Source organism: Pseudophryne corroboree, chromosome 11 (genome assembly GCF_028390025.1).
Source record: "Pseudophryne corroboree isolate aPseCor3 chromosome 11, aPseCor3.hap2, whole genome shotgun sequence".
NCBI lineage: Eukaryota > Metazoa > Chordata > Amphibia > Anura > Myobatrachidae > Pseudophryne > Pseudophryne corroboree.
This window is the reverse complement of record NC_086454.1, coordinates 96,831,036-96,844,523: the sequence shown is the minus strand read 5'-3', so window position 1 is coordinate 96,844,523 and position 13,488 is coordinate 96,831,036. Positions and strand designations below refer to the sequence as shown.

Genomic DNA, 13,488 nt, shown 5'->3' with positions numbered 1-13,488 from the left:
GACCAGGGTAGGAATGACCTCTTCCGGAATGCCTTTTTTCCCTTAGGATCCGGCTTTCCATCGCCATGCCGACAAACGCAGCTGCGGTAAGTCTTGGAACAGACATGGTACTTGCTGAAGCAAGTCCCTTCTTAGCGGCAGAGGCCATAAGACCTCTGTAAGCATCTCTTGAAGTTCCGGGTACCAAGTCTTTCTTGGCCAATCCGGAGCCATGAGTATAGTTCTTACTCCTCTACGTCTTATAATTCTCAGCACCTTAGGTATGAGAAGCAGAGGAGGGAACACATACACCGACTGGTACACCCACGGTGTTACCAGAACGTCCACATCTATTGCCTGAGGGTCTCTTGACCTGGCGCAATACCTGTCCCGTTTTTTGTTCAGACGGGACGCCATCATGTCCACCTTTGGTATTTCCCAACGGTTTACAATCATGTGGAAAAAACTTCTCAATGAAGTTTCCACTCTCCCGGGTGGAGGTCGTGCTGAGGAAGTCTGCTTCCCAGTTTCCATTCCCGGGATGAAAAACTGCTGACAGTGTTATCACATGATTTTCCGCCCAGCGAAAAGTCCTTGCAGTTTCTGCCATTGCCCTCCTGCTTCTTGTGTCGCCCTGTCTGTTTACGTGGGCGACTGCCGTGATGTTTTTCCCACTGGATCAATACCGGCTGACCTTGAAGCAGAGGTCTTGCTAAGCTTAGAGCATTATAAATTTACCCTTAGCTCCAGTATATTTATGTGGAGAAAAGTCTCCATACTTGATCACACTCCCTGGAAATTTTTTCCTTGTGTGACTGCTCCCCAGCCTCTCAGGCTGGGCTCCGTGGTTACCAGCATCCAATCCTGAATGCCGAATCTGCTGCCCTCTAGAAGATGAGCACTCTATAACCACCACAGGAGAGACACCCTTGTCCTTGGATATTGGGTTATCCGCTGATGCATCTGAAGATGCGATCCGGACCATTTGTCCAGCAGATCCCACTGAAAAGTTCTTACGTGAAATCTGCCGAATGGAATTGCTTCGTAGGAAGCCACCATTTTTACCAGGACCCTTGTGCAATGATGCACTGTTTTTAGGAGGTTCCTGACTTGCTCGGATAACTCCCTGGCTTTCTCTTCCGGGAGAAACACCTTTTTCTGGACTGTGTCCAGAATCATCCCTAGGCACAGCAGACGTGTCGTCGGGATCAGCTGCGATTTTGGAATATTTAGAATCCACCCGTGCTGATTGTAGCAGTATCCGAGATAGTGCTACTCCGACCTCCAACTGTTCCCTGGACTATGCCCCTATCAGGAGATCGTCCAAGTAAGGGATAATTAAGACGCCTTTTCTTCGAAGAAGAATCATCAATTCGGCCATTACCTTGGTAAAGACCCCAGGGTGCCGTGGACAATCCAAACGGCAGCGTCTGAAACTGATAGTGACAGTTCTGCACCACGAACCTGAGGTACCCTTAGTGAGAAGGGCAAATTTGGGACATAGAGGTAAGCATCCCTGATGTCCCGGGACACTATATAGTCCCCTTATTCCTGGTTCGTTATCACTGCTCATGAGTGACTTCATCTTAATTTGAACCTTTGTAAGTGTTCAAAAAAAAATTTTTAGAATAAGTCTCACCTAGCCTTCTGGCTTCAGTACCACAATATAGTGTGGAATAATACCCCTTTTCTGTAGTAGGAGGGGTAATTTAATTATCACCTGCTGGGAATACAGCTTGTGAATTTTTTCCCATACTACCTCCTTGTCGGAGGGAGACTTGGTAAAGCAGACTTCAGGAGCCTGCGAAGGGGAAACGTCTCGACATTCCCATCTGTACCCCCGGGATACTACTTGTAGGATCCAGGGGTCCTGTACGGTCTCAGCGCCATGCTGAGAACTTGTCAGAAGCGGTGGAACGCTTCTGTTCCTGGGAATGGGCTGCCTGCTGCAGTCTTCTTCCCTTTCCTCTATCCCTGGGCAGATATGTTCTTATAGGGACGAGAGGACTGAGGCTGAAAAGACGGTGTCTTTTTCTGCAGAGATGTGACTTAGGGTAAAAAAACGGTGGATTTTCCAGCAGTTGCCGTGACCACCAGGTCCGATGGACCGACCCCAAACAAGTCCTCTTCCTGTATACGGCCATACTGTGCCGTTTGGAATCTGCATCACCTGACCACTGTCGTGTCCATAACATCTTCTGGCAGTTATGGACATCGCGTTTATTCATGATGCCAGAGTGCAAATATCCCTCTGTGCATCTCGCATATATAGAAATGCTCTATAGTCAATAAAATACTGTCCCTGTCAAGGGTATCAATATTTTTAGTCAGGGAATCCGACCAAGCCACCCTAGCTCTGCACATCCAGGCTGAGGCGATCGCTGGCCGCAGTATAACACCAGTATGTGTGTATATACTTTTTATTATATTTTCCAGCCTTGTCAGCTGGTCCTTGAGGACGGCCCTATCTATAGACGGTACCGCCACTTGTTTTGATAAGCGTGTGAGCGCCTTATCCACCTTAAAGGGTGTTTCCCAACGCGCCCTAACTTCTGGCGGGAAAGGGTATACCGCCCATAATTTTCTATCGGGGGGAACCCACGCATCATCACACACTTTATTTAATTTATCTGATTCAGGAAAAACTATGGTAGTTTTTTCACATCCCACATAATACCCTCTTTTGTGGTACTTGTAGTATCAGAAATACGTAACACCTCCTTCATTGCCTTTAACGTGTGGCCCTAATAAGGAATACGTTTGTTTATTCACCGTCGACACTGGATTCAGTGTCCCTGTCTGTGTCTGTGTCGACCGACTAAAGTAAACGGGCGTTTTAAAACCCTTGACGGTGTTTTTGAGACGTCTGGACCGTACTAATTGTTTGTCGGCCGTCTCATGTCGTCAACCGACCTTGCAGCGTGTTGACATTATCACGTAATTTCCTAAATAAGCCATCCATTCCGGTGTCGACTCCCTAGAGAGTGACATCACCATTACAGGCAATTGCTCCGCCTCCTCACCAACATCGTCCTCCTACCTGTCGACACACACGTACCGACACACAGCACACACACAGGGAATGCTCTGATAGAGGACAGGACCCACTAGCCCTTTGGAGAGACAGAGGGAGAGTTTGCCAGCACACACCAAAAACGCTATAATTATATAGGGACAACCTTATATAAGTGTTTTCCCTTATAGCATCTTAATATATATATAAGCATATCGCCAAATTAGTGCCCCCCCTCTCTGTTTTAACCCTGTTTCTGTAGTGCAGTGCAGGGGAGAGCCTGGGAGCCTTCCCTCCAGCCTTTCTGTGAGGGAAAATGGCGCTGTGTGCTGAGGAGATAGGCCCCGCCCCTTTTTCGGCGGCCTCGTCTCCCGCTCTTAACGGATTCTGGCAGGGGTTAAATATCTCCATATAGCCTCCGGAGGCTATATGTGAGGTATTTTTAGCCAAAATAGGTATTCATTTGCCTCCCAGGGCGCCCCCCTCCCAGCGCCCTGCACCCTCAGTGACTGCCGTGTGAAGTGTGCTGAGAGGAAAATGGCGCACAGCTGCAGTGCTGTGCGCTACCTTTAGAAGACTGAGGAGTCTTCTGCCGCCGATTCTGGACCTCTTCTTACTTCAGCATCTGCAAGGGGGCCGGCGGCAAGGCTCCGGTGACCATCCAGGCTGTACCTGTGATCGTCCCTCTGGAGCTGATGTCCAGTAGCCAAGAAGCCAATCCATCCTGCACGCAGGTGAGTTCACTTCTTCTCCCCTAAGTCCCTCGTTGCAGTGATCCTGTTGCCAGCAGGACTCACTGTAAAATAAAAAACCTAAGCTAAACTTTCCTAAGCAGCTCTTTAGGAGAGCCACCTAGATTGCACCCTTCTCGGCCGGGCACAAAAATCTAACTGGCTTGGAGGAGGGTCATAGGGGGAGGAGCCAGTGCACACCACCTGATCCTAAAGCTTTACTTTTTGTGCCCTGTCTCCTGCGGAGCCGCTATTCCCCATGGTCCTTTCAGGAACCCCAGCATCCACTAGGACGATAGAGAAAAGTATATACACACATACTGGTGTTATACTGCGACCAGCGATCGCCTCAGCCTGGATGTGCAGAGCTGGGGTGGCTTGGTCGGATTCCCTGACTAAAAATATTGATACCCTTGACAGGGACAGTATTTTATTGACTATAGAGCATTTAAAGGATGCATTTCTATATATGCGAGATGCACAGAGGGATATTTGCACTCTGGCATCAAGAGTAAGTGCGATGTCCATATCTGCCAGAAGATGTTTATGGACACGACAGTGGTCAGGTGATGCAGATTCCAAATGGCACAAAGGTGTATTGCCGTATAAAGGAAGAGGAGTTATTTGGGGTCGGTCCATCGGACCTGGTGGCCACGGCAACTGCTGGAAAATCCACCGTTTTTTACCCTAAGTCACATCTCTGCAGAAAAAGACACCGTCTTTTCAGCTTCAGTCCTTTCGTCCCTATAAGATCATATCTGCCCAGGGATAGAGGAAAGGGAAGAAGACTGCAGCAGGCAGCCCATTCCCAGGAACAGAAGCGTTCCACCGCTTCTGACAAGCTCTCAGCATGACGCTGAGACCGTACAGGACCCCTGGATCCTACAAGTAGTATCCCAGGGGTACAGATTGGAATGTCGAGACGTTTCCCCTGCGCAGGCTCCTGAAGTCTGCTTTACCAAGGTCTCCCTCCGACAAGGAGGCAGTATGGGAAACAATTCACGAGCTGTATTCCCAGCAGGTGATAATTAAATTACCCCTCCTACAACAAGAAAAGGGGTATTATTCCACACTATATTGTGGTACTGAAGCCAGAAGGCTAGGTGAGACCTATTCTAAATCTAAAAAAATTTGAACACTTACAAAGGTTCAAGTCAAGATGGAGTCACTCAGAGCAGTGATAACGAACCGGGAAGAAGGGGACTATATGGTGTCCCGAGACATCAGGGATGCTTACCTCCATGTCCCAAATTTGCCCTTATCACTAAGGGTACCTCAGGTTCGTGGTACAGAACTGTCACTATCAGTTTCAGACGCTGCCGTTTGGATTGTCCACGGCACCCCGGGTCTTTACCAAGGTAATGGCCGAAATGATGGTTCTTCTTCGAAGAAAAGGCGTCTTAATTATCCCTTACTTGGACGATCTCCTGATAAGGGCAAAGTCCAGGGAACAGTTGGAGGTCGGAGTAGCACTATCTCGGATACTGTTACAACAGCAGGGGTGGATTCTAAATATTCCAAAATCGCAGCTGATCCCGACAACAAGTCTCCTGTGCTTAGGGATGATTCTGGACACAGTCCAGAAAAAGGTGTTTCTCCCGGAAGAGAAAGCCAGGGAGTTATCCGAGCTAGTCAGGAACCTCCTAAAATCAGTGCATCATTGCACAAGGGCCATGGTAAAAAAATGGTGACTTCCTTCGAAGCAATTCCAGTCGGCAGATTTCATGCAAGAACTTTTCAGTGGGATCTGCTGGACAAATGGTCCGGATCGCATCTTCAGATGCATCAGCGGATAACCCTATATCCAAGGACAAGGGTGTCTCTCCTGTGGTGGTTACAGAGTGCTCATCTTCTAGAGGGCCGCAGATTCGGCATTCAGTTTTGGATGTTGGTGACCACGGAGGCCAGCCCGAGAGGCTGGGGAGCAGTCACACAAGGAAAAAATTTCCAGGGAGTGTGATCAAGTCTGGAGACTTTTCTCCACATAAATATAGCTAAGGGTAAATTTATAATGCTCTAAGCTTAGCAAGACCTCTGCTTCAAGGTCAGCCGGTATTGATCCAGTGGGATAAAACATTACGGCAGTCGCCCACGTAAATAGACAGGGCGGCACAAGAAGCAGGAGGGCAGTGGCAAAAACTGCAAGGACTTTTCGCTGGGCGGAAAATCATGTGATAGCACTGTCAGCAGTGTTTCATTCCGGGAATGGAAACTGGGAAGCAGACTTCCTCAGTAGGCACGACCTCCACCCGGCAGAGTGGGAACTTCATGGGGAAGTTTTCCACATGATTGTAAACCGTTGGGAATTACCAAAGGTGGACATGATGGCGTCCCGTCTGAACAAAAAACGGGACAGGTATTGCGCCAGGTTAAGAGACCCTCAGGCAATAGCTGTGGACGTTCTGGTAACACCGTGGGTGTACCAGTCGGTGTATGTGTTCCATCCTCTGCTTTTCATACCTAAGGTACTGAGAATTATAAGACGTAGAGGAGCAAGAACTATACTCATGGCTCCGGATTGGCCAAGAAGGACTTGGTACCCGGAACTTCAAGAGATGCTCACAGAGGACTTATGGCCTCTGCCGCTAAGAAGGGACTTGTTTCAGCAAGTACCATGTCTGTTCCAAGACTTACCGCAGCTGCGTTTGACGGCATGGCGGTGGAACGCCGGATCCTAAGGGAAAAGGCATTCAGGAAGAGGTCATTCCTACCCTGGTCAAAGCCAGAAAGGAGGTGACCGCACAACACTATCACCACATGTGGCGAAAATATGTTGCGTGGTGTGAGGCCAGGAAGGCCCCACGAAGAAATTTCAACTCGGTCGATTCCTGCATTTCCTGCAAACAGGAGTGTCTATGGGCCTCAAATTGGGGTCCATTAAGGTTCAAATTTCGGCCCTGTCGATTTTTCTTCCAGAAAGAATTGGCTTCAGTTCCTGAAGTCCAGAAGTTTGTCAAGGGAGTATTGCATATACAACCCCCTTTTGTGCCTCCAGTGGCACTGTGGGATCTCAACGTAGTTCTGGGATTCCTCAAAACACATTGGTTTAAAACCAGTCAAATCTGTGGATTTGAAGCATCTCACATGAAAAGTGAACATGCTCTTGGACCTGGCCTGGACCAGGCGAGTGTCAAATTGGTGGTTTTTTTCTCAAAAAAGCCCATATCTGTTTGTCCATTCGGACAGGGCAGAGCTGCGGACTCGTCCCCAGTTCTCTCCCTAAGGTGGTGTCAGTGTTTCACCTGAACCAGCTTATTGTGGTGTCTTGCGCCTACTAGGGACTTGGAGGACTCCAAGTTGCTAGATGTGGTCAGGGCCCTGAAAATATAGGTTCCAGGACGGCTGGAGTCAGGAAAACTGACTTGCTGTTATCCTGTATGCACCCAACAAACTGGGTGCTCTTGCTTCTAAGCAGACTTTTGCTAGTTGGATGTGTAATACAATTCAGCTTGCACATTCTGTGGCAGGCCTGCCAGAGCCAAAATATGTAAATGCCCATTCCACAAGGAAGGTGGGCTCATCTTGGGCGGCTGCCCGAGGGGTCTCGGCTTTACAACTTTGCCGAGCGGCTATTTAGTCAGGGGCAAACACGTTTGTAAAATCCTACAAATTTGATAACCTGGCTAAGGAGGACCTGGAGTTCTCTCATTCGGTGCTGCAGAGTCATCCGCACTCTCCCGCCCGTTTGGGAGCTTTGGTATAATCCCCATGGTCCTTTCAGGAACCCCAGCATCCACTAGGACGATAGAGAAAATAAGAATTTACTTACCGATAATTCTATTTCTCGGAGTCCGTAGTGGATGCTGGGCGCCCATCCCAAGTGCGGATTATCTGCAATACTTGTACATAGTTACAAAAATCGGGTTATTATTGTTGTGAGCCATCTTTCAGAGGCTCCGCTGTTATCATACTGTTAACTGGGTTCAGATCACAGGTTGTACAGTGTGATTGGTGTGGCTGGTATGAGTCTTACCCGGGATTCATAAATCCTTCCTTATTGTGTACGCTCGTCCGGGCACAGTATCCTAACTGAGGCTTGGAGGAGGGTCATAGGGGGAGGAGCCAGTGCACACCACCTGATCCTAAAGCTTTACTTTTTGTGCCCTGTCTCCTGCGGAGCCGCTATTCCCCCTGGTCCTTTCAGGAACCCCAGCATCCACTACGGACTCCGAGAAATAGAATTATCGGTAAGTAAATTCTTATTTTTATTGGGACGGTTATTCGGCTAGAGGAAGGTCACGATATGCGTGCTGCCGTTTTCGCGTTACATCGGCTGAGGGAGAAACAATGGGTTTACCCACACACTGCCTGATTGTTACACCTGGACATATGTTCAGATTATTGAGAAAGCACACACACTGGTCGGTATCAGGAGATTAAGGCCGAGATTGTTGGTCTTGACCGACCGACTGGATAATCATAGGTGCGTGTTAGTGGGCAAGATTTTTCACATTTATTGGCAAAACTCCAAAACGATCGTTCATACTATACAATAAACCAGGACGAACACCCGATTATTGGGAATTCGGCCCGATAATTGCATAGTGTGTTAGGTTAGAAAACAAGTGTATCCAGGATAACACTAATGCAATTAGTACCCCACTGGATATTGCCTGGGTATGCAGCAGACTTGAGGGTATGTATGACATAATAGCACACATAGGGTTCCATTAAAACTTTGCTATTGAGGCTCAGACATTGCTAATTACACCAGAATAAGTATCTATAATAAAACGGAGGAAGGAGTTCCTGGTCTCTAGCCTAGTAATTAATGGGTGGAATAATAGTTATGCAATGTGTTGATAGAATAAGCAAACATCAAAAGTTTTCAATTGTGTTTATATATGAGCCACTGCGGGTAATCGGGGAGACTCACAGACACACTGTGGCTTTAAATTACAATCTTAGAACAATATAAAGCAGATAATTGATCTGAAACTGGAACCATCGCTATTATTAGTTACAGACACTGAGCAAGGGTTTTCCTTAATTGGGGATTTGTCCTGTGAGTTTTACAGCCAATATCGGTCAATTTGTCCCAAAAATGCCGCATGTGTGACCCCGATATTGTGATGTCCGAGAAATGCAATTACAGCTGGCTCATTATCAGCCATATTGGTTTTCATTTAAAAGTACAACCTAGTTTGCTGAGTGTGTGCCAATAAGTTTGCATATATTGCGCAGACTTAATGGCGATTATTTCTGAATGCCAAAATGATCAGTCACTTCTACAATATAACATGAGATGGGGTATGGTCGTTAGGTCGACAGTCATTAAGTGGACCACTGAAGGTCGACATGTACTAGGTCGACAGGTCAAAAGGTCAACATGAGTTTTTCACTTTTTTTGGGGGGGGGGGGACTTTTTCATACTTGACGATCCACGTGCAGGCTTGGACTGGCCCACAGAGGTACAGGGGAAACCACCGGTGGGCCCCACTGCCTGGGGGCCCACCTCCTGCTCTAAGGATCAGGTTCCAGACTGTGCACTTGAATTATACATCATACATATGTTACCTTATACTGGACTATGGTGTATTTTCTACAGTGCATTGCTGTTATTAATCTGGTACATTATCATGCATGCAGCAGCTGAATTTACTGTATATATTTATGAAGGGCCCCAGACTTTGCACTCTATAATGGTTAGTCAAACCAAAGAGGTGGCAGGCCACACCCCCTCAGCAGACTAGCCACACCCCTAAACATAGGCCCCTACCATTGCATTCCCCCGGTGGGCCCTACATGCCTCAGTCCGACACTGTCCACGTGGACTACAATTGGGAACGGTAAACTGTGCCGAGCGCAGCGGTAGTGTAGCGAGGCACCTTGCCCGAAGCATGGCGAAAGGACATGTTGCACAAATTGGGGTACCCCGTCACTTTAAAAAGAAAACAACACGAAAAAAGTCCAAAAGCCCATGTCTACCTTTTGACCTGTCGACCTAATGACCATGTCGACCTTCCATGGTTGACAGAATGACTGTCGACCTAAGTTGAGTTGACCCAACGACCCATACCCCATGAGAGAGTGGAAGCAGAACACACATATTGCGCAGTTATCAGCACTTTCTACTGTTTCTTTTCAGGGCGCTCCTGCTTCACCCCTTATTTTTTTTTTTTTTTTTTCCAATAACCTTTTCTTATTTAGCTATTGTTAAAGACTACTCTGCACATGGGATTTAATATTTTCAAGGATGCTACTGGAGACCAATTGGGGAAAGCAGGAGCAGAACATTGTCACAATTAGAAATTATGGTTCCAGGAAAGCCAGTAAGTGCTGGCATAATGCTCCTGTCAGGAAACACTGTCAGACATATGAATGACCTAGCAGAAGCAGAAATAAATGGCAGAGACCCCTGTGTCTTTTATTGCATACTGCTGTATATGGCCCACTTCCGGGTTCTTATCCTGTAGTACAGGCAGCAGGTGACGTCACCCCGGAACCCCCACTCACCACAGTGACGAAGCGAAGCTGGCGAGCCTGTGCCAGGAGTACAGCTGCCAAGATCAGCCAGCACAGCAACAGCGGGGAGAAGAAGCCCAGGCCGGCGATCTTTACAGCCATCTCTCAGAAGAACGCCCGGCCTCGGAACTCCTCCAGCTGGGATGCACTTCCCAGGGGGAAGGCAACTACGGTGTCACACGGGCGGCATCATGTGCGTCATCAACGGGCGGCGCCGACTTCAGTTCCGGGAGTACAAAGATGTCCGCTAATCAGACCACGTGACTCAATTGAGTCGCTATGCTCTGTCCAGTCCATGTATAATTAATCTCTATGAATGGCAGTGGGCGTGTCTCCGTAGTGGTGTGCTTTCAGGAGTAATTATATATACACACACACACACACACACACACACACACACACACACACGACACTCACAGACTCTGTAAAAGTGCAAAGCAGCAAATTATGTAATAGAAGTTTCGGGGTATTACCCCCTTCATCAGGATAATATAGTGAACACAAATACATACATTTATATACACAATTATTAAGTATGTTCTCTCATACTCTCAATTTTAAGATAAGCGCTCTATTATTTTTATTATATATTTTTCTCTTACGTCCTAGAGGATGCTGGGGACTCCATAAGGACCATGGGGTATAGGCGGGCTCCGCAGGAGATAGGGCACCTAAAAAGAACTTTGACTATGGGTGTGCACTGGCTCCTCCCTCTATGCCCCTCCTCCAGACCTCAGTTAGATCTTGTGCCCAGAGGAGAATGGGTGCACTGCAGAGAGCTCTCCAGAGTTTTCTGTTTTAAAGAATTTTGTTAGTTTTTTTATTTTCAGAAAGTCCTGTTGGCAACAGGCTCCCTGCATCGTGGGACTGAGGAGAGAGAAACAGAGCTGGCTTGTCAAGTTGGGCACTGTTTCTAAGGCTACTGGACACCATTAGCTCCAGAGGGAGTCGGAACACAGGTCTCACCTGGGGTTCGTCCCGGAGCCGCGCCACCGTCCTCCTCACAGATGCCGAAGATAGAAGCCAGGTGAGTATGAGAAGGCAAGAAGACATCAGGCGGCAGAAGACATCATATCTTCATGAGGTAAGCGCGCAGCGGTAAGCTGCGCGCCATTGCTCTCAGTACTCACACACAAGCAGGTACTGAAGGGTACGGGGGGGGGGGGGCGCCCTGGGCAGCAATATCCCTCATTTTGTGGCAATATAAGCAGGATTAGGCTGTGGCACAGTAAATCCACAAATCCCCCGCCATTTTTTATATAAGTTTACTGGGACCGAAGCCCGCCGTCGGGTGGGCGGGGCTTGATCCTCAGCACTAACCAGCGCCATTTTCTCCACAGAAACTGCATGAGGAAAAGCTGGCTCCCTGATCTCTCCCCTGCTGAATCTTCACAGGCTGGAAGAAAGAGGAGGGGGGGCACTTTGGAACGCAGTGAGTGGGAATTAAGGCTATATATATAAAAAAACGCTATCTGGTATATATGTTCCAGTGTTTTTAAGCGCTGGTGTGTGCTGGCATACTCTCTGTCTCTCCTAAGGGCCTGGTTGGGGTTTTGTCCCCTTATAGGTTAATCCCTGTGTGTGTGGGGTGTCGGTACGTGTGTGTTGACATGTCTGAGGCGGAAGGCTTCTCCAAGGAGGCGGTGGAGCAAATGAGTGGTGTGTCCCCGTCGGTTGTGCCGACTCCGGATTGGATGGACATGTGGCATATGTTGAATGCAAGTGTGGCATCTTTACATAAAAGGCTTGATAAGGCTGAATTAGGGGGGACATCAGGGGGTCAATCCTCGGATTGGACCGACTCACAGGGCCCGTCGGGGTCTCAAAAGCGTCCCTTAACACAAGACACTACTACCGATACGGATTCTGATTCCAGTGTCGACTATGACGAAGTAAAATTGCACCCTAGGGTGACTAAAACCATTCAGTGTATGATTATGGCAATAAGGGATGTGTTACATATTGAGGATGAACCCTCGGTCCCCGACACAAGGGTACACATGTTTAAGGAAAAGAAACAGATTATTAATTTTCCCACATCTCATGAATTAAATGATTTCTTTGGAAAAGCTTGGGAGACTCTGGATAAGAGACCACAGATCCCCAAAAGAATTTATACGGCATACCCCTTCCCTAAGCAGGACAGGGAGATTTGGGAATCATCCCCCACTGTGGACAAGGCCCTGACGCGCTTGTCCAAGAAAGTGGCGCTACCGTCTCCTGACACAGTGGCCCTTAATGACCCTGCAGATCGCAGGCAAGAAACTACCTTAAAGTGTATTTATTCTCATACGGGGGCTGTGCTAAGACCGACAATTGCGTCGGCATGGGTGTGTAGCGCAATTGCAGCTTGGACAGATGAGCTGACAGATCAATTTGATAATATGGATAAGGATACTATATTCCTAACTCTAGCCATATTAAAGACGCAGTCTTATTTATGAGGGATGCTCAAAGGGACATTGGATTGCTGGCTTCTAGGGCCAATGCCATGTCTATCTCAGCGAGAAGATCCTTATGGACTCGCCAATGGACGGGTGATGCGGATTCCAAAAAACATATGGAAGTACTACCCTATAAGGGTGATGTATTGTTTGGGGATGGGCTGACGGACCTGGTTTCCACAGCTACAGCAGGTAAATCAAATTTTTTACCATATAGTCCCCAACAGCAAAAGAAAATAACACCCTATCAGATGCAGTCCTTTCAGTCGCACAAGTCCAAAAGAGGTCGGGGATCCTCTTTCCTCGTCAGAGGTAAGGGCAGAGGCAAAAGAGCACCTGCTTCGGCAGGTGCCCAGGAACAAAAGTCCTCCCCGGCTGCTCCAAAACCCACAGCATGACGCTGGGGCTCCCCTGAGGGAGTCCGCACCGGTGGGGGCACGTCTTCGACTTTTCAGTCAGGCCTGGGTCAGATCAGACCTGAATCCCTGGGTGTTGGAAATAGTTTCCCAGGGGTACAAACTGGAATTCGACGAGGTGCCCCCGCGCCGATTTTTCAAATCGGCCCTACCAGCTTCCACATCGGAAAGGGATGTAGTGTTAGCTGCAATTCAAACGCTGTGTATACAGCAAGTGATAATCAAGGTTCCCCTGCACCAGCAGGGAAGAGGTTACTACTCAACCCTATTTGTGGTCCCGAAACCAGACTGTTCGGTCAGACCTTTTTTGAATCTGAAATCCCTAAACCTGTACATAAAAAGATTCAAATTCAAAATGGAATCACTCAGAGCGATAATAGCCAACATGGAGGAGGGGGAGTTTATGGTGTCTCTGGACATAAAGGATGCGTACCTTCATG

At 48.0% G+C, this 13,488-nt stretch overlaps 1 protein-coding gene across 1 annotated transcript in view; it reads right to left on the bottom strand.

Moving 5' to 3' along the window:
- ACP2 (acid phosphatase 2, lysosomal) overlaps nucleotides 1-10,427 on the bottom strand; it is a 68,058-nt gene extending 57,631 nt beyond the window's left edge. Inside the window, exon 1 of the mRNA XM_063944638.1 lies at nucleotides 10,180-10,427. Coding sequence (XP_063800708.1) covers nucleotides 10,180-10,290 — 111 coding nt within the window. The 5' untranslated portion in view covers nucleotides 10,291-10,427. The remainder of the gene's footprint in view (nucleotides 1-10,179) is intronic.
- Nucleotides 10,428-13,488: the final 3,061 nt, after the last annotated feature.